The 26,297-nt window shown below is 40.7% G+C and overlaps 1 protein-coding gene across 1 annotated transcript; it reads left to right on the top strand.

Moving 5' to 3' along the window:
- The first annotated feature begins 18,012 nt into the window (after nucleotides 1–18,012).
- Nucleotides 18,013–19,025, top strand: LOC132891025 (C-C motif chemokine 14-like). The gene is made up of 3 exons (XM_060928470.1): nucleotides 18,013–18,120; nucleotides 18,620–18,746; nucleotides 18,886–19,025. Exons 1-3 carry the CDS (start codon nucleotides 18,051–18,053, stop codon nucleotides 18,938–18,940), a joined length of 252 nt encoding a protein of 83 aa, XP_060784453.1. The 5' UTR covers nucleotides 18,013–18,050; the 3' UTR covers nucleotides 18,941–19,025.
- Nucleotides 19,026–26,297: the final 7,272 nt, after the last annotated feature.

Genomic DNA, 26,297 nt, shown 5'->3' with positions numbered 1-26,297 from the left:
TGCCCCGGCCCAGGCATTGCACCCACCCACCACAAACATAGTCCATTCTCTTACACCCACCCACCCACACACAGACAGCTCTGGAAAAAAAAATCATGAGACCACTTAAATTTTTCTTAAATCAGCGTCTCTATGTGAGGCTTCCATTTCATTCCAGTGTTTGTGCTGGAATTCCAACACAAGCACCTCATTTTACTTAATGAGTTGCTGATTAGGTGATCACCAAATCTTTTTTAACAATGAAAAGTATAAAAACTATTGCTGTGGTCATCACTATCGTCTTGCAATAGGACCAGTTTGGATGGCAAAAACAGTGCTAGAAGTACCTTAAATTTAATTGGAATACAAAAATATCTCTTCATCCTGCCAAAAGAGATCAAAAGAAAAGTTTTAAGTGAGAAAAAGAAGGGTCCAATTCTGACTTTACTGGCAGAGGGATACAGTGAGCATGAGGTTGCTTCCATCCTCAAAATTTCAAAGATAGCAGTTCATAAGAACAAGGTCAAGCAGCAGACATTGGGCACAACAAAGTTACAGAGTGGCAGAGGGCAAAAATGACTTTCCACTGTCTGGGATGATCATCAACTCCTTTGAATGTCACTCAACAACCATAGGATGATATCAAGTGACCTAGAAAAGGAATGGCAAATGGCAGCTGGGGTTAAGTGCATGGCAAGGACAGTTTGAAACAAGCTCCTCCAGGTGGGGTTGAAGCCATGCAAAGCTAGAAAAAAAGCCCTTCATCAGTGAGAAGCAAAGAAGAGCCAGGCTGAGGTTTGCTGAAGACCATAAGGATTGGACCATAGAGGACTGGAGTAAGGTCATCTACTCTGATAAGTCTAATTTTCAGCTTTTCCCATCACCTGGTCATGTAATGGTTAGATGGAGACTTGGAGAGGCCTACAAGACACAGTGTCTTACACCCATTGTGAAATTTGGTGAGGGGGTCGGTGATGATCTGGGGGTGCTTCAGCAAGGCTGGAATGGGGCAGATTTTTGTTTGTGAAGGACACATAAATCAAACCATGTACAAGGTTATCCTGGAAAAATACTTGCTTCCTTTTGCTCTGACATTGCTCCCTAACTCTGAGGATTGGGTTTTCCAGCAGGACAATGCTCCATGCCACACAGCCAGGTCAATCAAGATGTGGATGGAGGACTACAAGATCAAGACCCTGTCATGGCCAGCCCAATCTCCAGCCCTCCATTGAGAACCTCTGGAATGTGATCAAGAGGAAGACAGATGGTCACAAGTCATCAGACAAAGCTGAGCTGATTGAATTTTTGCACCACAGGATTCCTGTGGCTCCTTAAAAAGTCTTAAAATAAAATCAGTGAAATTAAGGTCATAAATCCTCTTCAATTCACTGTAAGATATTAAATTTGCAGATGCATTTATGGCTGATGGGGAAATATTGTCATGCACACTGGCCTACCATAAAACGTCAAATTGTGCATATTTGTTTGATTAAGTTTGGTATTAGACACTGAGATACACCGCCTTTAATATAAGTTTCATGTTATGTTTTTTTTGTTAATGTTTTTATTGCTTTAACACAAAACACACACATACAGCAACAAACAGCAATGCATAATGTAAAAGAAAAACAAACAAAACAAAATTAAGGGGGGGGAGGGTTGTACATACAGTGCTGGCTGAGATACAATACTAGTACACACACACACACACACACACACACACACAAAAAAAAAAAATTGAAATAAAATAAGGCTACATATCATGACATCAAGGGTTTAAAGAAAAGAAAGATATAGCAGCTGACCAGTTACTGATTGTTCGTGGCGTGGCTTTGTGAAATCTTGCTATAGCACGCTCAAGAAGTAAAATGTCCAAAATGTAGGAATGCCAAACGGCTACCACATTCATATCAGACTTGAACCAACCTTTCAAAATGGCTTTCTTTAAGGCAGTCAAAGCCGCCATTAAAATCCTTTTCTGTTGTAAGCTAAGAATTAGATCCGAATCATCAGCTAGTAAAAGTAACCTAGGACATAAAGGCACCTCATCCATTAAAAAATTTGAAAGTGTTTTAACAACATGCTTCCAAAACTTGACAATGGGTGGGCATTCCCAACACATGTGAAAATAGTCCCCAGTAGAGCTTGTGCTGCATTTCTTACAACATTTATCATCTGAAAGTTTCATTAAGTAAGCTCTGCATGGTGTTATATAGACCCTATGGACGAACTTAAAATGTATTAATTGATGATCCAGACATTTGGAAGATGAGAAAATATTAGTCCAGATAGTTTCCCAGTCAGGCTCCACACCATATCTGTCAAACTCCCTGAACCAAACTGAAACAGCACCTATGGGAGAATGTCTTTCTGCAGTAAATAAACCATACAAATATGACACCAAACCCCTGGTTGAATTAAAGTTCTGCAAATGTTCAAGAAGGGGATGATTGACCAAGTGGCTATCCCATGAAACCCCATAGGCCTTAAGTGCAGAGTGTAGCCTAAGGTAAAAGATAAAGGATGTACCAGGGAGAGAGAAAGAGTTACAAATGTCTTGAAAAGAGCGTAAACCATCAGGGTCAAAAATATCATTCAGAGTATGGACATTTTTATTTGACCAACAAGGAAAAATAAAAGGTTTAGAGCCTGTTAAGAGAAGGTTGTTGTGCCATATGGGAGAGGATTTATGAAATTTGTGGTTATACCCCAGAAACTTGCAGGCCTGTTTCCAAACTTCAAGAGAGCAGTTTATAATTGGACCCAGTCGTAGGCATGAGCTTCTTTGAATGATACCTGCAAATGGTAAATCCTGTAGTCTCAGGGGATGAACCAATTCTTGTTCAATGGATTGCCAGGAAATTTTGGAAGAAGGATCAAACCATGTTTTTGCAAATCTCAGCTGAAAAGCCCAAAAATAATGCTTGAAATTAGGTACAGCTAGACCACCAGACAATTTGGGAAGCTGCAATGTCTTTAAATGAATTCTAGATCTTTTGTTATTCCATATGAAATTTGAACATAACTTGTCAACGTCCCTAAAAAATTGTGGTGGTGGAGTCAGTGGTATAGCAGAAAACAAAAAATTAACCCTGGGAAGAATGTTCATTTTCAACACAGAAATCCTACCGCAGATAGAAATTTGGAGTGGGGACCATCTGTTCAGATCATTCTTGACTTTTTGTAACATTACATTAAAATTGCACTTGCGAATCTCACTGAGGGAAGGATGAATACTTACACCTAGATAAGTGAAACCAGAGGTTTTAATCTGAATAGGTGAGGATATAGGAAGATTAAGTTTAGGTGGGACTGACTCATCTCATCTCTCATCTCATTATCTCTAGCCACTTTATCCTGTTCTACAGGGTTGCAGGCAAGCTGGAGCCTATCCCAGCTGACTACGGGCGAAAGGCAAGGTACACCCTGGACAAGTTGCCAGGTCATCACAGGGCTGACACATAGACACAGACAACCATTCACACTCACATTCACACCTACGCTCAATTTAGAGTCACCAGTTAACCTAACCTGCATGTCTTTGGACTGTGGGGGAAACCGGAGCACCCGGAGGAAACCCATGCAGACATGGGGAGAACATGCAAACTCCGCACAGAAAGGCCCTCGCTGGCCACGGGGCTCAAACCCGGACCTTCTTGCTGTGAGGCGACAGCGCTAACCACTACACCACCGTGCCGCCCCGGGACTGACTTAAGAGGCATTAATATAGATTTACTCCAGCTGATTTTGTAGCCTGAAAAAGAGCCAAATCTTTCAAATAAAGCTAGAGCTTGAGGAACTGAATTATCAATATCAGAAAGGTAATGAATAATGCCGTCCGCGTAAAGCGATATATGATGTGTGGTGTTTTTTATTTGTATAGGAGAAATTAAAGGACTCTGTCTGACTACTTGACCTAAGGGTTCCAGTGATAAAGCAAATAAAATTGGAGAAAGGGGGCAGCCTTGTCTAGTGCTTCTCTCTAGACAGAACTGTGAAGACAACTTGTGACCTGTGGAGACACTTGCAGAGGGTTTGTTGTAAAGTGTTTGAACCATATGGATAAATGTGTCTCCAAAGCCAAACCTTCTGAGCACAGTCCACAGATAGCACCATTCCAGCCTATCAAAGGCCTTCATAGCATCTAGACTAAAGACCGCATATGAATCATCATCATCTTTGGTGGCATCTATAACATGCAAAAGCCGCCTAACATTGTCTGAGGCCAAACGGCCCCTGATAAATCCTGTCTGATCCTCATGTACTAAATGAGAGATATATTTGTTCAGCCTGTTAGAGAGAGCTTTAGCATATATCTTAATGTCTGAATTTAACAGTGATGACGGTCTATAGTTCCCACAGTCCAGCAGGTCCTTCCCAGTCTTTAACAACAAGGAAATCAGTGCTGACCTTTGGTCTCTATGGAAATAACCAATATCAAGTGAGTGATGGATAGAGTTAAGTAATAAAGGCCCTACCAAGTCCCAGAGGTCTACAAAAAGCTCTGGAGGTAACCCATCCAGCCCTGGTGACTTGTGTCTTGTCATGGAGACAGCCGCTGATCTAAGTTCCTCTAAGGTGAATGGTGCATCTAATTGGGCAGCTTGTTCTGCTGAAAGAGATGGAAGATATAAAGGACCTAAAAAAGCATGCATGTCTGTCAAGTCATCTGGTGTTTCAGACTTGTAAAGTTCAGAATAAAATTCTCTAAAAATATTATTCACTAGAGGTGGCTGTGTAAACACTATTCCAGAGGAGTCTCTAACTGCATCCACTGAGGCAAGACGTTCTGACTGTTTGAGGCACAATGCCAGAAGTCTGTTAGGTCTATCTGACTGTTCGTAATAAAGTTGTCTTGTTCTGAGTAAGATAAACTCAGCCCTTACGCTAGTGGCATCCTTATATTCTGCCTTTAAGGACTTCAATGTTCTTGCTCTAGCAATATCATAATTATTTTTCTGTGATAGTTCCATTTGCTGAATTTCTTTTTCTAGGGCACTGATTTTCTTCTTACAGTCTGTGGCTAATTTGGAGGAATATGATATACAGCTGCCTCTGATTGCACATTTTGTAGTCTCCCACAGAGTGTGAGGATTTACATCAGGTGATTTGTTTAGGGAGATAAATTCATCCAGATCTTTCCTAATATGTTCTAGAAAACTTTCATCCTGTAGAAGGTATACATTAAAGCGCCAACGCTTAAAACGCACAGAGGAGTAGGCTTTAGATAAGGTGATTTTTGACTGGAGAATGATCAGAAATGAGCATGGGTAGGATTTCAGTATTCAAAACAGACTCTAGTAAGGCAGCTGAAATGAAAATATAATCAATTCTAGAAAATGTTTTATGGCGTGAAGAGAAAAATGTGTAATCCCTTGCACTAGGATTCCTGATACGCCATCCATCCACTACATTTAAGTCCTTCATGAAGTCTGTAATGTAGTTAGATGAAAAAAGCTGGTTGGAAGTAGGTGGAGTAGAGTTGGACCTATCCAGGATATCAATTGTTAAATTGAGATCACCTATGATTATAGGAACATTTAATGGTAGGAGTCTGGCTTTGACATCAAAAAACTGCGGCTCAAAGATATTTGGGGCATATATGGAGACAACAATATTTAACAGAATTTAAAGTAATCAAAGCAAAACAAAATCAACCATCAGAATCATTACCTAGCTCATCTACATGCAGATTCAACTTTCTGCCAGCTAACAGTAGAACACCCTTTGTCAAGGACCAGACAGGAGAGGAGATCAAATGCACTCAAACCACAGTTTAATAATAACAGGGGAAAAGGGAGTTGGGAGAATGCATGTGTGTGAAGTTCAGTGGCAGGAGGACTGAGAGGCAGGGACTTCTGAAGTCTCCCATCCAAGTACTGACCAGGCCTGGCCCTGCTTAGCATCTGAGCTCAAACAGGATCAAGCGTTGTCAGAGAGGTGTGGCTGTAGGCTGATAGCACTTGGGGTTTCAGGCAGTCTCCCAGCAGTAGTCCCTCAGCAAGCTGGAGATCAGGCGAATGTACAGGAGAGGCAGGCAAGAGGCAGAACCGACAAGACAGAAGGCAGATCAGGTTACCGGGGCTGGAGAGCAGACAGAGTCAGACGGAACAGGATATCATCAGGAGTCAGAGTAGTAGGAACACAGAGCAGGTTATCACTCTGGAAGTTGCAGACAATCTGACACTGAGTCTAGGGAGAACTGCAGCTTAAATACACACGGGGGGAAGCAGGTGATCGGCAACAGCCAATGACAGTCACTGAAAGTTAATAAGAGGAAGTGAGAGCGGGCGTGGCCGGTAATGCTGAGTGGAGATGTTACCTGAATAGAGAAGCCCACAGGTAGGCCCATGACACCCTTTGTTTTATTTGGGGCACAAGAAAAAGAAAGTATTTTAGAAAACTTATTTTGAAATCTACAACCCCGATTCCAAAAAAGTTGGGACAAAGTACAAATTGTAAATAAAAACGGAATGCAATAATTTACAAATCTCAAAAACTGATATTGTATTCACAATAGAACATAGACAACATATCAAATGTCGAAAGTGAAACATTTTGAAATTTCATGCCAAATATTGGCTCATTTGAAATTTCATGACAGCAACACATCTCAAAAAAGTTGGGACGGGGCAATAAGAGGCTGGAAAAGTTAAAGGTACAAAAAAGGAACAGCTGGAGGACAAAATTGCAACTCATTAGGTCAATTGGCAATAGGCCATTAACATGATTGGGTATAAAAAGAGTATCTTGGAGTGGCAGCGGCTTTCAGAAGTAAAGATGGGAAGAGGATCACCAATCCCCCTAATTCTGCACCGACAAATAGTGGAGCAATATCAGAAAGGAGTTTGACAGTGTAAAATTGCAAAGAGTTTGAACATATCATCATCTACAGTGCATAATATCATCAAAAGATTCAGAGAATCTGGAAAAATCTCTATGCATAAGGGTCAAGGCCGGAAAATCATACTGGGTGCCCATGATCTTCAGGCCCTTAGACAGCACTGCATCACATACAGGCATGCTTCTGTATTGAAAATCACAAAATGGGCTCAGGAATATTTCCAGAGAACATTATCTGTGAACACAATTCACCGTGCCATCCGCCGTTGCCAGCTAAAACTCTATAGTTCAAAGAAGAAGCCATATCTAAACATGATCCAGAAGCGCAGACGTCTTCTCTGGGCCAAGGCTCATTTAAAATGGACTGTGGCAAAGTGGAAAACAGTTCTGTGGTCAGACGAATCAAAATTTGAAGTTCTTTATGGAAATCAGGGACGCCGTGTCATTCGGACTAAAGAGGAGAAGGACGACCCAAGTTGTTATCAGCGCTCAGTTCAGAAGCCTGCATCTCTGATGGTATGGGATTGCATTAGTGAGTGTGGCATGGGCAGCTTACACATCTGGAAAGACACCATCAATGCTGAAAGGTATATCCAGGTTCTAGAGCAACATATGCTCTCATCCAGGTGGCGTCTCTTTCAGGAAAGACCTTGCATTTTCCAACATGACAATGCCAAACCACATACTGCATCAATTACAGCATCATGGCTGCGTAGAAGAAGGGTCCGGGTACTGAACTGGCCAGCCTGCAGTCCAGATCTTTCACCCATAGAAAACATTTGGCGCATCATAAAACAGAAGATATGACAAAAAAGACCTAAGACAGTTGAACAACTAGAATCCTACATTAGACAAGAATGGGTTAACATTCCTCTCCCTAAACTTGAGCAACTTGTCTCCTCAGTCCCCAGACGTTTACAGACTGTTGTAAAGAGAAAAGGGGATGTCTCACAGTGGGAAACATGGCCTTTTCCCAACTTTTTTGAGATGTGTTGTTGTCATGAAATTTAAAATCACCTAATTTTTCTCTTTAAATGATACATTTTCTCAGTTTAAACATTTGATATGTCATCTATGTTCTATTCTGAATAAAATATGGAATTTTGAAACTTCCACATCATTGCATTCCATTTTTATTTACAATTTGTACTTTGTCCCAACTTTTTTGGAATCGGGGTTGTATGAACATGCTGTTTTCTTAAATGTGTTTCCTGCAAAATTGCAAAGTGTATTCTTTTTTTACGTAGAAAATCAAGGCACCTAACCCTCTTAACAGGCTCATCAACTCCCTGCACATTCCAAGAAGTCAAATTGTAGTCATCAATCATTAACTGTTATGACCATACATGGTGGTAGGTTGCAAAAATGAAATATTACTTGAGATGCATGCACAGTATGGTAGAAACAAGAGTACACTGTGTGGAAAAAAAATAAAATTACATAAAATGGTTGCCATGTAAATACTTAACGTAATGAAAGAATAAGCACAAGCCCCCCCCCCCAGACTTGAAGCATTGCTTTAAAACAAGAACGTTGCTAGTCTGCCAGGGAAAAATGCTAACATCCCTGCGAGGTCTAGCTAGAACAAAAATAATCACCATTCCTTGGATTCGAGCTAAGACAGTCTTGCAGAATCACATTCAATTTGGATATTCTAACACGAGTCATTATTTATGAAAGAACTGACCCGACGAGAACACTAACGGAAAAACTACATTAATCAATCAAGGTTTAAGATACCATAGCATGAGTATTAACAGCATAGCATAGTCAGGTCACTAACAAGTACACTAGCAGATCTTATTAAGTTTGATAAGGAGAGGCTATTGAAATAAAATGTTTTTAATGTAGTGTTGAGCCTCTTCGGGAGAAGAGAAGATGGGTGTGTTGTTCCAGTCAATTGTTACCTTCAAGTTGGCAGGGTAGAGAAGGAAAAACTGGATACCTTTCTGTTTGAGCAAAGCAATGCAGGATGAGAAAGCCTTGTGTTTCAGGACGGTTGCACTGGAGTAGTCAGCAAATAGCACGAGCTGGGACTGACCATCTTGTATCTTCGCGCCCACTTGTCTGTATGCCTTCATGATAGCCTGGCGATCGCTGTACCTCAGAAGTTTGAAGATGAGGGTTCTGCTTGATGAATTTTCACCTTTACTGTCGATCCGATGAGCTCGTTCAATTTCGATGATTCCTTGACCAGCCAGAGAAGGGAACCAGATTGGTAGCTGGTGTTGTAGGAAGGCAACAGCGTCGCCCCCCTCTTCATTCTCTAAAAGGTTAACAAGGCGTAGGTTATTTCGGTGATTTCGGTCTTCCAACTCTGCCACACAGGACTGTAACTTAGCAATTGCAGAAGTACCTTCCCTAACTTGTAGCCTGTCCTGTCGCTGAGCAGCCTGCATGATGTCAGTATGTTTGTTCAAAGTCATTAGAGAAACATTCATTGCTGAGACCTCAGTCTCCATGTTGGAGAGTTTCTTCTGAAAAGCGTCCATATCGCCCCGTATAGCTTTAACATCCAAGGAAAGTTCATGTAGATTCCCCCTCATTTCGTATATTAGCTTAGCTAAGACAGTGCCCTCAGCTGCACTAACGTTAGCCTCCAAGATGGAATCCTCATGCTCAAAGAGCTGTTTCTTGGCTTTCTTCTTTGCCGATTTAGATAATTGGGAGCGGGTAGAGGGGCATAAATCTTCAGCTGTTCTCTTCTCTGCTGACTCCATTTAGATTATTAACAAATAAAACTGATGTAAAAACACTTTTGACTCTGTTTGATGAATAAAATACCGAAGGCGGCTTCGCAAGTTCAAGTTTAAGCGGCCATCTTAGCTGGAGCCCAACCAGAAATCTAGTTTCATGTTATGTTCATGTCCACTAGCATTGAAGTTCTGTTATTTGTCTTCCATAGATAGTAAGTCATCGCCAGTTGCTAAATGTGGCAAGATAGGACATTGCAAATTTAACGAGAAATGGTTGGAGGAGGATAAATTTCAGAGTTGGTTGGAGCCACCAGGAGACTATTAGGCAAGGTGCAGTCTATGCTGAAAGACCTTCACCTTAGGGACCATGGGGATGAAAGCTATCGAATCCCACATGAGATCCCACATGTCAAAGGCCAGACATGTGGACTCGAGTCATGTGACTTGGACTCGAGTCAGACTCGAGTCACCATTTTGATGACTTGAGACTTGAAATCCCTAGATGAGGAATGACTTGCAACTCGACTCGGACTTGCACGCTGTTGACTCGAGACTTGACTTGGACTTGACAGTTTTAGCTTGCAATGACTTGGCGTATCAGGTATAAATATTCTCCCCCCCCCCGATTTTGAATCCAAGTACACTCGTTATTATTTGAATGCGGTGTAGCTCCTTGTCCTAGGCTACGGCAGCTCAATCCACTAGCACTAGGTGTCACTCAAGCACAATGCCGGGGTGGCCCTATATTTAGCCGGGACCATCCCCGGCCCAAACCATCAATGGTGGCCTGCTTGGAGCATGGGGAAAATAATTTTCACTAATTTTGGTCACTGATCTTATTCTTGCATTAATCATCAATTCAACTGCACTCTGCATTTTCACATGGCAGCCCAGACGCCAACAGCATCGCAGCAGATTAAATAGGCGCTACCAAATAAGGAAATTCTCCCCTCCCCTCTATTGCAGTTGGTTTGGTCCAAGACTCCTCCTCTGTATTGCGGGGAACTTAAACAACATTGGCGCGAAACAGCGCGCGTCAGTGATGGAGGGCAGAAAGAGGCCAGGTGGAACCGAAAGGGCGAAGCTTAAAAAAAGGTGGCAGCAAAATGTGCCAAATTGACAGATATGTTCTCAAGACCAGCTGGTAGGTTACGAAAGATATGGAGTATGATAACCCTGTTTGTCGATTTTATCAGTCTATGCTAGGCCTATAATGTGTCGATAGTTTGCAATGTCAATTCAGCTTTTTGATGTCATGTGAAATCTCGCAATTTACACGGTATAGATGTGGTGTATGTCTTAATTCTAAGAAGAACCGGACATTGCTTTACATCCCAGTTATTAACAATTTTAGATGAACAGGTCCCAAATGTGCTGTTGCGCGTTATTTCCTCATCCAGCCTATTTCATCTCGCTGTCACACCGTGCATTTCCACAGGCGTGCGCACATTGTGGTTATGAACACACAGGCCTAGAAGTCATATTTGATGTTAAATAATTGTTGTTAAATATATAACTTAGAAGAGGTGTATGCGTATGCCAATATTCTAAGCAGAATCGAACACTTGCTTTGGCCTACATTTCATTTAACCATTTTTGAGTTGCCTAATGCGCCCTCACGCTTTATCTGCCGGTTGCTGAGTACCCAGCATTGTTGATTTGCCATTATTTTCGAGGCGTATGCGGCATGTAATGCACAAGCATTGGTTCAAATGCAGGCGAGATGGGTGCTTTCGTTATTTTAAGACTATGTGACTAAAAATGTGTTGTGTAATTCATCTTAAATAACGTGAAACAATCAGCCATACTCGCTGCTTTGCTATTTGGAGTGGCAGTCAGCTGGATTTCGCCCCCGACGTAAACGTTCATTCCCACACCCGGGCCGAAGATGCCGATTTCTGAAGATGCATTCTTCAGTCCTTTGGATGTGTTTTCAAATATTTTCACTAAGGAACTTTGGGACATGTTGGTGACACAGATAAATGTATATGCGGATTAGACACGCGGCCACACACCATCCAATTTTAAGTGGAGCCCCGTCTCATACTAGATGAAATCATTCGTCGGTCTCTGCATTACGTTTGTGGTCATTAAACTACCGCGTAATGGAAGTTTTATTAACCCTAAAGTAATGCAGAGAACGACGAACAACATACTGTCACTACCTGAATTTAAACCAAATAAAAAGCATTGTGAAAGAACAGTTATTTGTTTTATCTTTTTTAATGTACTCAAATTCCTCCTCCATTTCAAAGTGGCCTGAATGTGAATTAAACTCCCGGAGTGAAAACAGGGCCCACTCCGGCCCTGCTCAAGCACTTCAACTGGTTCAAATGAAAAACCAAACGGTGATGGGCAACGAGGACGCTGAATGATGAACAGACGGATAAAAACATGATTCCCCGCGTAATTTCCTTTGGATTTAAAGAATACTCCAATACAGATGGCAAACGCTTTGCTACGTGCAGAACATGTGGAGCCACAATTTCGGACAGCCAGTCAACCACATCAAACTTCGCTCGTCACCTGAGGCTGCATAAGGACAAGTAAGTAACAAAGCCAGGTAGCAAGAATCTGTACAGGCTAGTTGGTGGCTAGAAGTGGAATGTGTTAATATATTAACGCTGTCAAGGATTTGTTTTGCTTTGCTGAATATAAAATAGTGAAGTAGATTTTTTTATTGGATTGCTTTTGTGTTCAGTCTAGTGTTAGATTATGTGGGCTAGGCTACCAGTTAACACACATTGGGAAGGCATAGCCAGAAGGTGGTGATTTGGTCAGAGCAGAGAACGTTTACAAGATTGTTATAAAGGCTCTGGTCAGAACGACACAGACTTATGATAAGAACCGGACAGCAAAGGATAAAACTTAAATCAAATAAACAGTTACCCAGGCTGCAAACTAAGTATGTAAAACAGAAGTTCGCTCTTTGCAATGGGAAAGTCAGTGCTTGTCATGAAAGGCATTTAAACCACTGAGACGAGATGACTAGCAATGCAAGTTAAACCAGGCGTTTAACTGTTTGCTACGTACTGCACCAAGTCATGGACGCTGTGCGATGTGTGTTATTAGTGCTGGGATTACACGTCATCAGAGACATTCAATTCTATTCTCTTCCTCTCTCTGGTGTCATGTAGGCAATGTGAATAATGGGCCATTTGGGCTATGTAAAATGTAAGCTCAGCTGACGTTTTATAGCGCAGTACATCCCGACAGATTGGAGTGTAGCCTACTCCGACGCGAAGCATTATCCCACAGTCTTACCCAAACGACAGGGCACACAATGCCTCTACATAGCGTGGCTTTACCAGTGCATTTATTAGTCTCTGGCGAGAAACCAAATTCGCCAAAAGCACGCAACTTGGATCTGGAGGATTCCGCTGAACATTCTGAAATTCACAACAACTGTTTATTCTACTTTATTATACGGCTCTCTAGAATGTTGCCAGGGCTTCATTCTCACATTCTGGCCAGAGCCCTAGAGGACTCTGATTCTGGCTACATCGTCACAACGTTCTGTGTTTACTGAGGCTACCGGTATTTTAGCGAGTGTTTAGTGAATGCATTGTGGTCTAGCTAAACTGCTTAAGGGAACATCCTGGCTGGCTTGTATTAAACATTATACTGTGTATAAACAAATATGTTTGGATTAAATGAACTCAGACTTTGATATTGAAAATGATAAAAACATGTTAATGTCTACATGATTAAAAACAGAAAACAAGTAGGCCTACTAATTTTACATTTTTTTTTCCTTGTTTAGATTTGCAGAATATCTGAAGAACAAGATCATCCCAAGTGAGACAGAGCAGCCATCCATTTCTGGATTCCTTACTGCAAAAGATAGACAGTACAATGCTACCCACCCACAACAAAAAGCCATCACAAATTCAATACTAACAGATTTGGTCATTGGATGCAACATCCCTCTCTCAGTAGTGGAGAACAGATATTTCCGGAATTTTTTGTCAGTTAGTTGGTCTCTCTCACACACACAAACGTACTCAAGCCACGTTGTATTGTGTTAAAGGCATGTCATGTTGTATGTTGGGACAGTGCCTAACTTCAGAAGGAAAACCATTCTTTGATTCTAAAAGTACACAGATCATCTGTTAGCTTGGACTTTGAGTTTCATGTCTTAAAATGCACATGAAAAGCATTTTTATGTGAAAAATGACATGAATGAAATGAAAAGAAAATGATTTTTGTTACACAGTACCAGTACTAGTTTTGTTTAGAATTTTGTTTTAATTTCTCACTAATTTTCCAATAAAAAATTTAAGGAAATGGTCATACTTTCACTCATTCTCACACCCTTAGCCTCAGATGTACACTGACTCACTCAAACTAAACTCACTGAAAATTTAGGATGCTTTACTAACGTTAACTAACTAATCATTGTCTCCTCTGAGATTCTTTGATTGTCTTGGGGCACAAGCTCTAAAACATTTTAAAATGGAAAAGAATGGGTGTACTGTAGTTACTTGTGCTGCCTCTATGAATCATTGACATTACATTACATTTAGCAGACATTTTTATCCAAGGTGACTGGCAAAGGAGGACATACACTGCAGTGTGGAGAGGTAATACATTTGTGATCAAAAATGTGTTGATTGCCTGTAGAATAAATGGTGACTTGTTAGGGACTTGGAAAAAAATGAGACTTGGACTTGGACTCGACTTGGCTTGGGTAGGACTTGGACTTGGACTTGACTTGGTCAAAAGTGCCTTGACTTGTGACTTGACTCGGACTTGAGTGGTAGGACTTGAGACTTACTTGTGACTTGCACATTAGTGACTTTGTCCCACCTCTGTCAAAGGCACCAGTGGTATGCATCGACAGTTAATGTGAGTGGCAATGGGGCGATGCTAATGTCTGTTGTGTCTGAACATAGCACTCTTAAAAGTTCAGACTTTAAAGCAACTTCTTGGCAGTCGACTTTGAGAAGTTTTGTGTCACTGCCTAATGCCATGTACACACGTAGCCGGGTATTTTTAAAACCGAACATTTTCCCCCCCTCCGTTTATAAAAATGTTTTATCCACACCACCTTGTCTTCGAAAAAAATCCCTTCCACACATAACCGAACATCTGCGTTTTCAATCACATTCATAAGCATTCCCAACCTGTAGATGGTTATTTCCCCAAATCCTACCCCCTAATCACATCGCCTGTGCTCTTGGAGCAGTAGTTGGGCTTCTAAAATTAAACATGTAAATAGCACCTGCACAATAATTAACGCTTTCAAGGCACTACTCCGATCCATTACTCTTTAGCTAGCCGCACACTACGCCGATTTTCAGCGTACCGAGCCAACTGAAGTCGCGAGTCAGGCGTAAAGACTAGTTTTCGATGGTACCGACTCATCTCACAGCCGATTCGAAAAACTAATCGGGAGCCAGACTGATCGGCGAGAGTCGCTAGCAATAGCCAATCATATCTTTCGCATATAACACGTGACATCATTAAACACAATTTCTAGCGCGAGAAATACGTGTTGGTAGCACCTAATGCAGGTATATACTGTAATTCCATAGACTGAAGCTTTATCCATAGACACAGTGGGCTGGAAAGCCACTCTGCTCAAGTTGTGTGGCTGAATTCCAAATCGCTTTAACTCCCCTATATAAGTGCACTATTTAAGGTTGGGAATAATAGCTCATGCAGCCTAGATAGTGCGCTACATATTCCGTGTTGTGTCATTTGTAATTCAGCCTGTAGCATCTTCAAGTGTTGGATTTAACAGTAACTATATCCAATAGCCAATCACAAAGCTATTGTCACGTGTCGCTTCAATCGCGACTGCAGTCGTAAACAGTCGGGGGATATGTGCGTGCCCTGTCGGGAGTCGGCTCTGAAATGGGTCGGTTCGGTACCGCGTGGATCTCCGTGGTGTGCGGCTAGCTTAAGTCCATGCTTAATCTGGCTTCTGCAGTAAACAAAGGTCGCACGTTTGACGTCAGGGCAGATTTGTTGTCATTTTTTTGGCGCAGATTGTGACGTTCTAAAACGCAAACCTCCGGTTATCTCTGTCTACACGAAAAGGCATACACGGAGTTTTCAAAAATCTTCACTTTGCCCGGAGTTTTTTTAAATATTCGTTTTTGATGTGTTTTCATGTGGATGACAGGCCAAAACGTAGAAAAATATCTTCGATTTAGCAGATACCCGGCTACGTGTGGACGGGGTCTAAGACTCAAAGATTCAACTGTGCTCATTGTATATCACTCTGGATAAGAACATTGGCTAAGTGTGTGTAATGTAAAGTAAATGTTTGTGAAACACGAGAAAAGGTTGCAGACAGCCTTGAAGAGAAGGCTGAGAATACAGCGGGGACCAAGATGGCCAGACTCATCACGAAATCCAACTCCATTAGAAAAACATGCAAGGAAAAGAGAGGAGAGTTGGCCGAACCTAGACCATGAAATTAAAAAGAGAGCAGCAGAGCTATACCACATATCTTGAAGAGTTTGGGGTGCTGTTGTGAAAGAATGGTTGGGGGGGAGGCTTTTGTTTACTTGGTTTATCTTATGTCTGTCTCTTGGCATTTGATCCACTCATAAAATTATTGTTTGTGAAGGACAACATTTTTCAACTTTTTGGCTTGGGACAAGCTGTTTTGAGGTCTTAAATTATTAAGCTTGTTGATCTATTATGAAACTTATTAATACAGTAGGATTCAATAAATTGTTTCTTTTCTCTCAGTGAAATAGTTTCAACATTTTTGGCAGTTTTAAAAAGGTCTTAAAAGGCATTAAATTTTACTTTTTAAATGGAGCAAGAACCCTGCACCCGAAGTTCAAACATTAGTATTGTGTTGTGGAAAACTGAACAAGATCTTGATTTTGATGCATTATTCAAGGTGTGAAAACACTTCATCTGATTTTTTATTTTGACCAACTTGCCATTTTCTGCAAACAAATGTTATAAATTACAATATTATTATCTGGAATTTGAGGGAAAATGTTGTCAATAATTTTTAGAATAAAACAAAAATATTCATGTTCCTCAAACACAAACCAATAAATAGTAAAACCAGAGAAATTGATACTTTTGTAGTGGTGTCTTAATATTTTCCAGATCTCTCTCTCTCTCTCTCTCTCTCTCTCTATATATATATATATATATATATATATATATATATATATATATATATATATATATATATATATATATATACACACACACACACACACACACACATTTCTAAGCCTTTTAGCACTGGAGTATACAGTATATGTTGGCACACACCATCATATTGTATTTTGGTTTCTAGATAAGATAAGATACATTTGCATTTGCATGTAAAATTCATTCCATTTATTGGTTTTACTCAAGGACTAAAAAGAGCATTTGATTCGTATTGTGATGTTCAGGTGGTGAAGATGCAGGAAACAGTTGTGTGAGATCAGCGTGTATTTTAGTGAGGGCAGTCCAAATATCATCAGCAAAATTCACAGCATGGGTCAGATCACATTCAGACAACACACACTTAGAACAGAAGCACAGACCAAGGAGGGGAATTCATGACAGAATCCTGAACCCCCCTCCTCTGTAAGGTGCTTCTCCCAAAGTGTTCCAAAAGTGTCGAACCAGGGGGTCTTGGGCCCCTGGACAGAATGTCCACAAGTTCCCAGGGTTCCCAGGGCAGGTGTGGCACAGAAATTGTGACAGCAGAGTGATGGAACAGGGCGGCAGGGCACTGACTTCAGCAGTGAAGGGTGGTGGTGTGATGACCTCGGTGACCTCGGTCATCGCTCCAAAGCACTGGAGTGACGACCTCGCCAGAGTCAGGAAGCAGAGAGAGCATGACATCAGTGAAGTAGAGAGACGGGGCAACTACTTCCTTCCCAGAGTCAGGAGGCAACTGGACAGAACATGAGGGGTATCGGGCCTGGGCTTGGGCCACGCTGCTGAATACAATTAAAAAGTAGGTAAAATATTTATTACACTTCAATGTTATTCAAAAAGTGTAGTGGAGATGTGGGTGTCATTAAATTATTATGGTACACAGTTGAGATGAGAGCACGTGTGTGTGTGTGTGTGTGTGTTTCAGTGTTACTGTGCACAATGTTTAGTCATGAACATAGCTTTTTATCAACCATAAGCACACCACTGAGTGAATCATCTGAGTAATTAAACATTAAATGCAGGAATGTTATTTAACAGATACATGAACAATGTGAGCTAAAGTTGGAGAAAAATTATAATTTTATTATTTTTAAAGTATGTATTTATATTACCATGGATTCAGAAAGTATCACCTTTGTACTCAAATGTAAGCTGTATTAATGTATTAATGTCTTTAATATTTAAGGGGTAAGAGATGGATCAGTCGTTATCTTCTAGATAAACTGTAGAGCTTGAGTAGAGGAAGTGGTGGGTTGATTAGATGTGTGTAGCGGTACGGGGGGTGGAGAGGAAACCGGATTTAGATGGTTTAAAATCAAGCTATACCACTAAACTCAATATCAAAAGCAAATTTGATGTTCGAGAGAGAAGAGATCAGATCTTCACACAACTGCTGAGAACATGAAGATGAGTCGTGTGTTTTTGGTCCTGGGCTTCGTCCTGATCATGGGGATCTACTCAGATGCTCAGCGTGAGTTTAATACACACAGTTTATGTAGCAGTACAACAGTTACATAAGAAGTAGAAGTAAATATGTACAGTATAAACCACACACACACACACACACAGACTTTTTATTTGGTATTAACTGATGTATAATAGTTATTAATGTTCCACCTTCAGAGTGACTTATCGAGGATATGGACTTGATAAGTGGTTACTCAGTGTATATACTGTAAAGCAACAATGATTACAGTTGTCCTACCTGTGAAATAAAAATGTGTTCTACATGTGAACAATGCGTAACACGTAACATGCAATGTGTCTAAAAAAATATATCTGAGTTTCCGGGATGAATAAAAATTCTTCCTCTTCTTCTTCTTCTTATTATTATCAGGAGTAAGATCACATCAAAACTTGTTCATTAACTAAAGATCTGAAAGATGGATTATTTTTATATGACATTTATGCACATTTATTTCATTATGAGTTTCTATTTGACTGAATCACCTCATCTGTGTCTCACTCAGCTGAAAGTGTTAAACATCTCGCAGAGCCTACAGACTGCTGTTTTGAGTTTTTCACTGGCAATATTCCTCCCAAAAAGATCCTGAAGTTTAAAAAGACAGACTCACGCTGTACACAGCAAGGCTTCATGTGAGTATCTGACAATTACACATGGATTACTGTTTTATTCCATGATTTTAATTTTTAAAAAGTGAAATTAAATCCATTTCTAAATGAGATGAGAGTAGATGAGATTGTGTTGATGTGTGTGTTTATGTGTGTGTTTCAGTGTTACTACTCCTAAGTTCCCCAGACTGTGTGTTCATGAAGTCACCATCGAATGAAAAGCTTAAAGCATCTTAATGCTGCAACTGAGACGCAACACACACCATTTATTATGATGCTTATGGATGTTACTGATGCTTAATGTGATGCATATTCAAATAAAGTTATAATGCACCATTGAGTGAACTGAATGATTTATTAACAAAAACATTAATGTGAGAAAATGTCTGAAAATAAACTTGTGAATATTTCATCAGTGTGATACGCTGCCCTGTGATTCAGCATGAGCAGCTGTGGTTGGCTGGTTTCTCGTGTCTCAGACGTAGCACACACACACACACACACACACACACACACACACACACACACACACACACACACACAGAGAATGCACACACAGATTCTCATAGTGAAAGTAATCTGACATAAATGTTTCCAAGGCTGCAATTCTTTTTTATTTTTATTTCTCCTTTATTTTACCAGGAATGTCCGTTTGAGATACATTTCACTTAAGTCCTTAGTAAAAGGACATTAACCCACTTCAGTGGTCGAAATACTTTTTTCCATGTCAAAATTTTGTTCTGCAATTTGGAAATATTTTCTGCAAATACACAAGCCTCCATACTACACCCTTCTCAACCTAATAATGCCTATATTTACATCATATCTAGCTTTACAACTCATAGCATTACTGTAATTCTTTATTCTCTCACTCTATTTTTAATTTCAGTCTTCACAGATCCTTCTCTGCAGCAAAGTTATCATTCCATGATCCCTCCACAGGTCTTTCATCCCCCTCGCCCTGACACTACGGGCTACTACAGCTTGAAGTATACCAACTAATTCATAAATGTACTAGTTATCACACCCACATATTATCCTTCCACACAACATACTAATAAAGGCATCACCACAATAAAAAATAGAACACAACTGTTCTTCAAGAAACAAAACATTCATTTTCATGTTACACGTCATGTTACATTTTGTCAAGATTAAGTTTCTAGCTTGAACAATGGATTGTTACCCAAAATGTACTTCATTCACAGTGTTTGCATCTGCAACAAGCAAGGTTTCAATTCTACACTCTGTTACATCTTACGATGATGCAAAGAATTGATGCCATTAAGGAATAAAACCCAACTGGCAAATGGAAAGACGTTTGGGTTCATGGTGTTTGCCTGGCTTCTAAAGTGCAAGGTCATGAACTGAACTGAGAACGACTGCAGGGGCTTCACTGCTCTAAACTAACAACAGAGAACTGGGTACAAACTAATCATGGCAGAACTGAGAGCTACAGAACTCCTGAGAGCTACAGAACTGAACCGATGAGCTTTGTCTTACAGGGCAACTGTTTTACTTTGTGCTCGTCTGCACCACAGACAACACAGCACTAGTAAAAAAAACTAGAACATGTACACAAAACATGTATTAGTGTAGCTTGGAATGAGAAAACAAAATATTCAAAAGTATCTATGAATAAAGGTAAAATACTGTTGCTGTCTTCAAAAGGGATATAATATCAGTATAATTTTGCATGATTCAACAATACAATATATACAAACCTATACAATTTACCAATATATATGTATCCAACTATAACAGTGACCGTCTTCATTTTTGTCACCCTTGTGGACACGCGATCTGTCGCTGTTGTTGTTGGAGTCACGCTGGCTGCCGGTTTTGCCGAGATACGACAAAATCATCATTGTTTTCTTGGCGTTTTTGTCGGACTCTTGCCCCGAAGAAACAATCCTCTTCTTGGGAGCCATGTTTGTTGTGCCGCATTGAATTCTGGGAGATGCATGGCGGAAACTGCCGAACACTGCCGAGGTACAGTGGTGCTTGAAAGTTTGTGAACCCTTTAGAATTTTCTATATTTCTGCATAAATATGACCTCAAACATCATCAGATTTTCACACAAGTCCTAAAAGTAGATAAAGAGAACCCAGTTAAACAAATAAGACAAAAATATTATACTTAGTCATTTATTTATTGAGGAAAATGATCCAATATTACATATCTGTGAGTGGCAAAAGTATGTGAACCTCTAGGATTAGCAGTTAATTTGAAGGTGAAATTAGAGTCAGGTGTTTTCAATCAATGGGATGACAATCAGGTGTGAGTGGGCACCCTGTTTTATTTAAAGAACAGGGATCTATCAAAGTCTGATCTTCACAACACATGTTTGTGGAAGTGTATCATGGCATGAACAAAGGAGATTTCTGAGGACCTTCGAAAAAGTGTTGTTGATGCTCATCAGGCTGGAAAAGGTTACAAAACCATCTCTAAAGAGTTAGGACTCCAGTTGTCCACAGTCAGACAGATTGTGTACAAATGGAGGAAATTCAAGACCATTGTTACCCTCCCCAGGAGTGGTCAACCAACAAAGATCACTCCAAGAGCAAGGTGTGTAATAGTCGGCGAGGTCACAAAGGACCCCAGGGTAACTTCTAAGCAACTGAAGGCCTCTCTTACATTGGCTAATGTTAATGTTCATGAGTCCACCATCAGGAGAACACTGAACAACAATGATGTGCATGGCAGGGTTGCAAGGAGAAAGCCACTGCTCTCCAAAAAGAACATTGCTGCTCATCTGCAGTTTGCTAAAGATCACGTGGACAAGCCAGAAGGCTATTGGAAAAATGTTTTGTGGACGGATGAGACCAGCATAGAACTTTTTGGTTGAAATGAGAAGCTTTATGTTTGGAGAAAGGAAAACACTGCATTCCAGCAAAAGAACCTTATCCCATGTGTGAAACATGGTGGTGGTAGTATCATGGTTTGGGCCTGTTTTGCTGCATCTGGGCCAGGACGGCTTGCCATCATTGATGGAACAATGAATTCTGAATTATACCAGTGAATTCTAAAGGAAAGTGTCAGGAAATCTGTCCATGAACTGAATCTCAAGAGAAGGTGGGTCATGCAGCAAGACAATGACCCTAAGCACACAAGTCGTTCTACCAAAGAATGGTTAAAGAAGAATAAAGTTAATGTGTTGGAATGGCCAAGTCAAAGTCCTGACCTTAATCCAATGGAAATGTTGTGGAAGGACCTGAAGCGAGCAGTTCATGTGACGAAACCCACCAACATCCCAGAGTTGAAGCTGTTCTGTAAGGAGGAACAGGCTAAAATTCCTCCAAGCCGGTGTGCAGGACTGATCAACAGTTACAGTAAACGTTTAGTGCAGTTATTGCTGCACAAGGGGGTCACACCAGATACTGAAAGCAAAGGTTCACATACTTTTGCCACTCACAGATATGTAATATTGGATCATTTTCCTCAATAAATAAATGACCAAGTATAATATTTTTGTCTCATTTGTTTAACTGGGTTCTGTTTATCAATTTTTAGGACTTGTGTGAAAATCTGATGATGTTTTAGGTCATATTTATGCAGAAATATAGAAAATTCTAAAGGGTTCACAAACTTTCAAGCACCACTGTAGTTGTCAGGTCCTCCCGGCGGGTATTAAAAGTGACGAAATCTTACATCGGAAAATGGCAACTGCCCTTATTTGGTTGTCGTTGCCTTTTGTCGGTATTATGTAAATATTGGTCAACTTTGACCTGGAAAACGCCGTCAGGCTCGCGCGGCGCAGGTTTCAGTTTATTTACAGCGCCGCTAGTTTGCTAAATTAAGAACCATTGAATCCCGAACCTGATTTTTTCATTCTGCAAAATTGCAGGTTGTTTAATTTTTCTTCTGTAATCTTGAAAATCATTCTGCAAAATGCAGACTGCAGACGTGTATTTCGAACACTGCACTTCATTCAGTCAGATAGACATGGCCTTGACTGGTTTGCTTTATTCCTATTAAGGTGGAGACATGGATGTTTTCTTTCTGATTGACCTGTCACTTGGATTATTAATGGAATATTAAGCTGCATGTAAACGCAACCACTGGAGCAGAGTTCAGCCTGAAAATATCTCTATCCAGTAAAATTCTTCCACACCAAACTCAAATGGATCTTGGTTCCTGCAGGGAGGAATGTGCTGAAACAGGAAAAGGCCTTCCCCAAACTGACTGATTCCTGTTAAAGTTCTTGATGCCATTTGAATTGAATTTCACTCCCTCAATGATCACAAACTGTCCAGGCCCTGAAACAGCAAATCAGCCCTGAACCATGATGCTCCCTCCACCATGTCCTCTCAGATTAGTTTGATCAGGGCCCGGTTCACACAGCAAGGTTTGTGTGAACAGGTCTTTCTTCAGAAGAGCAGATTCTGTGAGAAACCAGACTTTGTGTGTGTTTTATAGGACAGTGTCTGATGAGTTTTTGGCCCCTGGACTCAAATTGTTCGCCCAGATGTTTACATACACTTTTAAAACTTGACTATGAACATTTAACGCAGAGAAGTGTTTGTGTGTTAGTAGTTAATTTGGAATGAGTTCATTTCCGATTATGACTCGCAAGAAGACGATTTAGGCGGCACGGTGGTGTAGTGGTTAGCGCTGTCGCCTCACAGCAAGAAGGTCCTGGGTTCGAGCCCCGGGGCCGGCGAGGGCCTTTCTGTGCGGAGTTTGCATGTTCTCCCCGTGTCCGCGTGGGTTTCCTCCGGGTGCTCCGGTTTCCCCCACAGTCCAAAGACATGCAGGTTAGGTTAACTGGTGACTCTAAATTGACCGTAGGTGTGAATGTGAGTGTGAATGGTTGTCTGTGTCTATGTGTCAGCCCTGTGGTGACCTGGCGACTTGTCCAGGGTGTACCCCACCTTTCGCCCGTAGTCAGCTGGGATAGGCTCCAGCTTGCCTGCGACCCTGTAGAAGGATAAAGCGGCTAGAGATAATGAGATGAGAGATGAGAAGACGATTTAAAATATATATATTTTTGCAACTACAGTATATTTGGATGTGAAGTGGGTAATGAGGTGAGGAGGGGATGGTAGAGCATCGAGCATTAAGATGACACAACATCTGTGAAGGGGGAAGACATGCTGGTGAAGGCACAAATATGAACACATTTACCAGTATAAGTCTTTTTTCACTGGAGCATGCAGTATATGTTGGCACACACCAAGTGGGGGAATTCATAACAGAATTGCGAACCCCCAACCCCACCGGCCTAAGCTCCCAAAGCACTCCAAAAGTGTCAAAACAGGAGGTTCTGGACCCCTGGACAGAATGTCCATAAGGTGCCAGGGTTCCCAGGGCAGGTGTTGCACAGAACCTTTGACAGCAAAGTGATGGAACAGGGCGGCAGGGCACTGAATTCAGCAGTGAAGGGTGGTGGTGTGATGACCTCTGTGAAGCCGAGCACTGGAGCGATGACCTCACCAGAGTCAGGAGGCACAAAGAGCATGACATCAGTGAAGTAGAGAGGCGGGGCAACTACTTCCTTCCCAGGGTCAGGAGGCGACTGGACAGGACATGAGGGGTATCGGGCCTGGGCTTGGGCCACGCTGAATATGAGTAAAAATTTGGTAAATTATTTATTACTCATTAACATTATTAAAAAAGTGTAGTGGAGATGTGGGTGTGGCTAAATAATTTTGTAACAGTAAATGCAACACAAATCCAGCAGTGAGTGTGGATTGGGTACACACAGGGTGAAAGTATTACATGCATGAATTTTTTGAGATGCTGTTGAGATGAGACTCTGTGTGTGTGTGTGTGACTTTTAGTTTTACTATGAACACTGTTTAGTCATGAACATCGCTTTTTATCAACCATAAACACACCACTGAGTGAATCGCCTGATTTATTAAACATGAGTATATACAGGAATGTTATCTAACAGATACATGAACAATGTGAGTTAACGTTGGAGAAAAATCAAAATTTTATTTTAAAAAAGTAAATGTTTATATACCATGGTATCAGAAGGTATAAACTTTTGCACTAAAATGCAATCTATATTAATGTATTCATGTGTTTTAATATTTAAGGAGTAAGAGATGGATCAGTCGTTATCTTCTCGAGCAGGGGTTTTCAAAGTGTGGGAGAGTCCGCCCCCCCTCAGAGAGCAAATAAACAACAGTGCCCCCCTTACAATTTTTGTTGTTGCTATACTTAATGTTCCATTTGTATTAAAAAAAAATGGTTGTTGTACACATTTTTATTTTTTTCTTTTACACATTTTAAACATCTCATAGCATCGTTAGCTAGCACCTCTTGGCAGACAACACACTGTGGCAGTGGAGCATCTTCAGATCCAGTCCATGAAAATTCAAACTTTAAATAATCGTGGTCATACTTCCTTCTTTTTTTGCTTGGCCCAGACTCTGTCTCCTCACTCACTGTAGCTTTAGGTACTAAAAATCGATCCATTTTTGTCTCTGGAAAAGGCGAGCTTAAGTTCGCTAAATGTCCACAATAGTAACTTATTCTGGTTTATTTTTCCTCACGTTGCGCCCCCCCGAAGAACTCTGGTGCTCCCTAGGGGAGGTGCGCCCCACACTTTGAAAAGCTCTGTTCTAGAGAAATTGTAGAGCTTGAGGAGAGGAAGTGGTGAGTTGAGGCAATGTGTGTAGATGTACAGGGGGTGGTGGTAGTGGGTGTGGGGGCGGGACCGGACTTAGTTGGTTTAAAATCAACAAGTACAACTCAGGTCAACATCTTGAGTTGAGTTGTTCGAGAGAGAATAGATCAGATCATCACACATCTGCTGACAACATGAAGTTGAGTTATGTGGTTTTGGTCCTGGGCTTCGTCCTGATCATGGGGCTCTATTCAGATGCTCAGCATGAGTTTAATACACACAGTTTATGTAGCTGTACAACATTAGTTGCATAAGAAGTAGAAGTAAATATGTACAGTATAAACTACACACACACACACACACACACACACACACATTTTATTTGGTATTAACTGATGGATAATATTTATTAATGTTCCACCTTCAGAGTGACTTATAGAGGATATGGACTTGATAAGTGGTTACTCAGTGTATATACTGTAAAGCAACAATGATTACAGTTGTCCGACCTGTGAAATAAAAATGTGTTCTACACAAAAACTATGCATAACACGTAACATGCAATGTGTCTAAAAAACAGATCAGAGCTTCCTGGATTATAATGGATATTATTATTATTATTATTATTATTATTATTATTATTATTAGTAGTAGTAGTAGTAGTAAGATCACATCAAAACATTTCATTAACTGCAGATCTGAAAGATGGATAATTTTTATCTGACATTTTATGCACATTTATTATTAGTTTCTATTTGACTAAAACACCTCATCTGTTTTTCGCTCAGTTTTAGGTGTTGATCAAATCCCACAGCCTCCAGGTTGTTGTTCTGAGTTTTTCACCGGCAAAATTCCTCCCCAAGACATCCTGAAGGTGAAAAAGACAGACCCACGCTGTCCACAGCAAGGCTTCCTGTGAGTATCTGACAATTACACAAGGATTACTGTTTAATTCCATGATTTTAATTTTTTAAAAATTGAAATTAAATCCATTT

The sequence above is a fragment of the Neoarius graeffei genome, chromosome 8, assembly GCF_027579695.1.
Source record: "Neoarius graeffei isolate fNeoGra1 chromosome 8, fNeoGra1.pri, whole genome shotgun sequence".
NCBI lineage: Eukaryota > Metazoa > Chordata > Actinopteri > Siluriformes > Ariidae > Neoarius > Neoarius graeffei.
This window is presented reverse-complemented; position numbering and strand designations above follow the sequence as displayed.

Excerpts from the sequence above, each read along its gene's own strand:
- LOC132891025 (XM_060928470.1), top strand. The coding sequence starts at position 18,051 with ATGAAGATGAGTCGTGTGTTTTTGGTCCTGGGCTTCGTCCTGATCATG. Across the intron at positions 18,121-18,619 it reads GATCTACTCAGATGCTCAGC|CTGAAAGTGTTAAACATCTC; the intron begins GTGAGTTTAATA and ends TGTCTCACTCAG. Across the intron at positions 18,747-18,885 it reads TGTACACAGCAAGGCTTCAT|TGTTACTACTCCTAAGTTCC; the intron begins GTGAGTATCTGA and ends TGTGTGTTTCAG.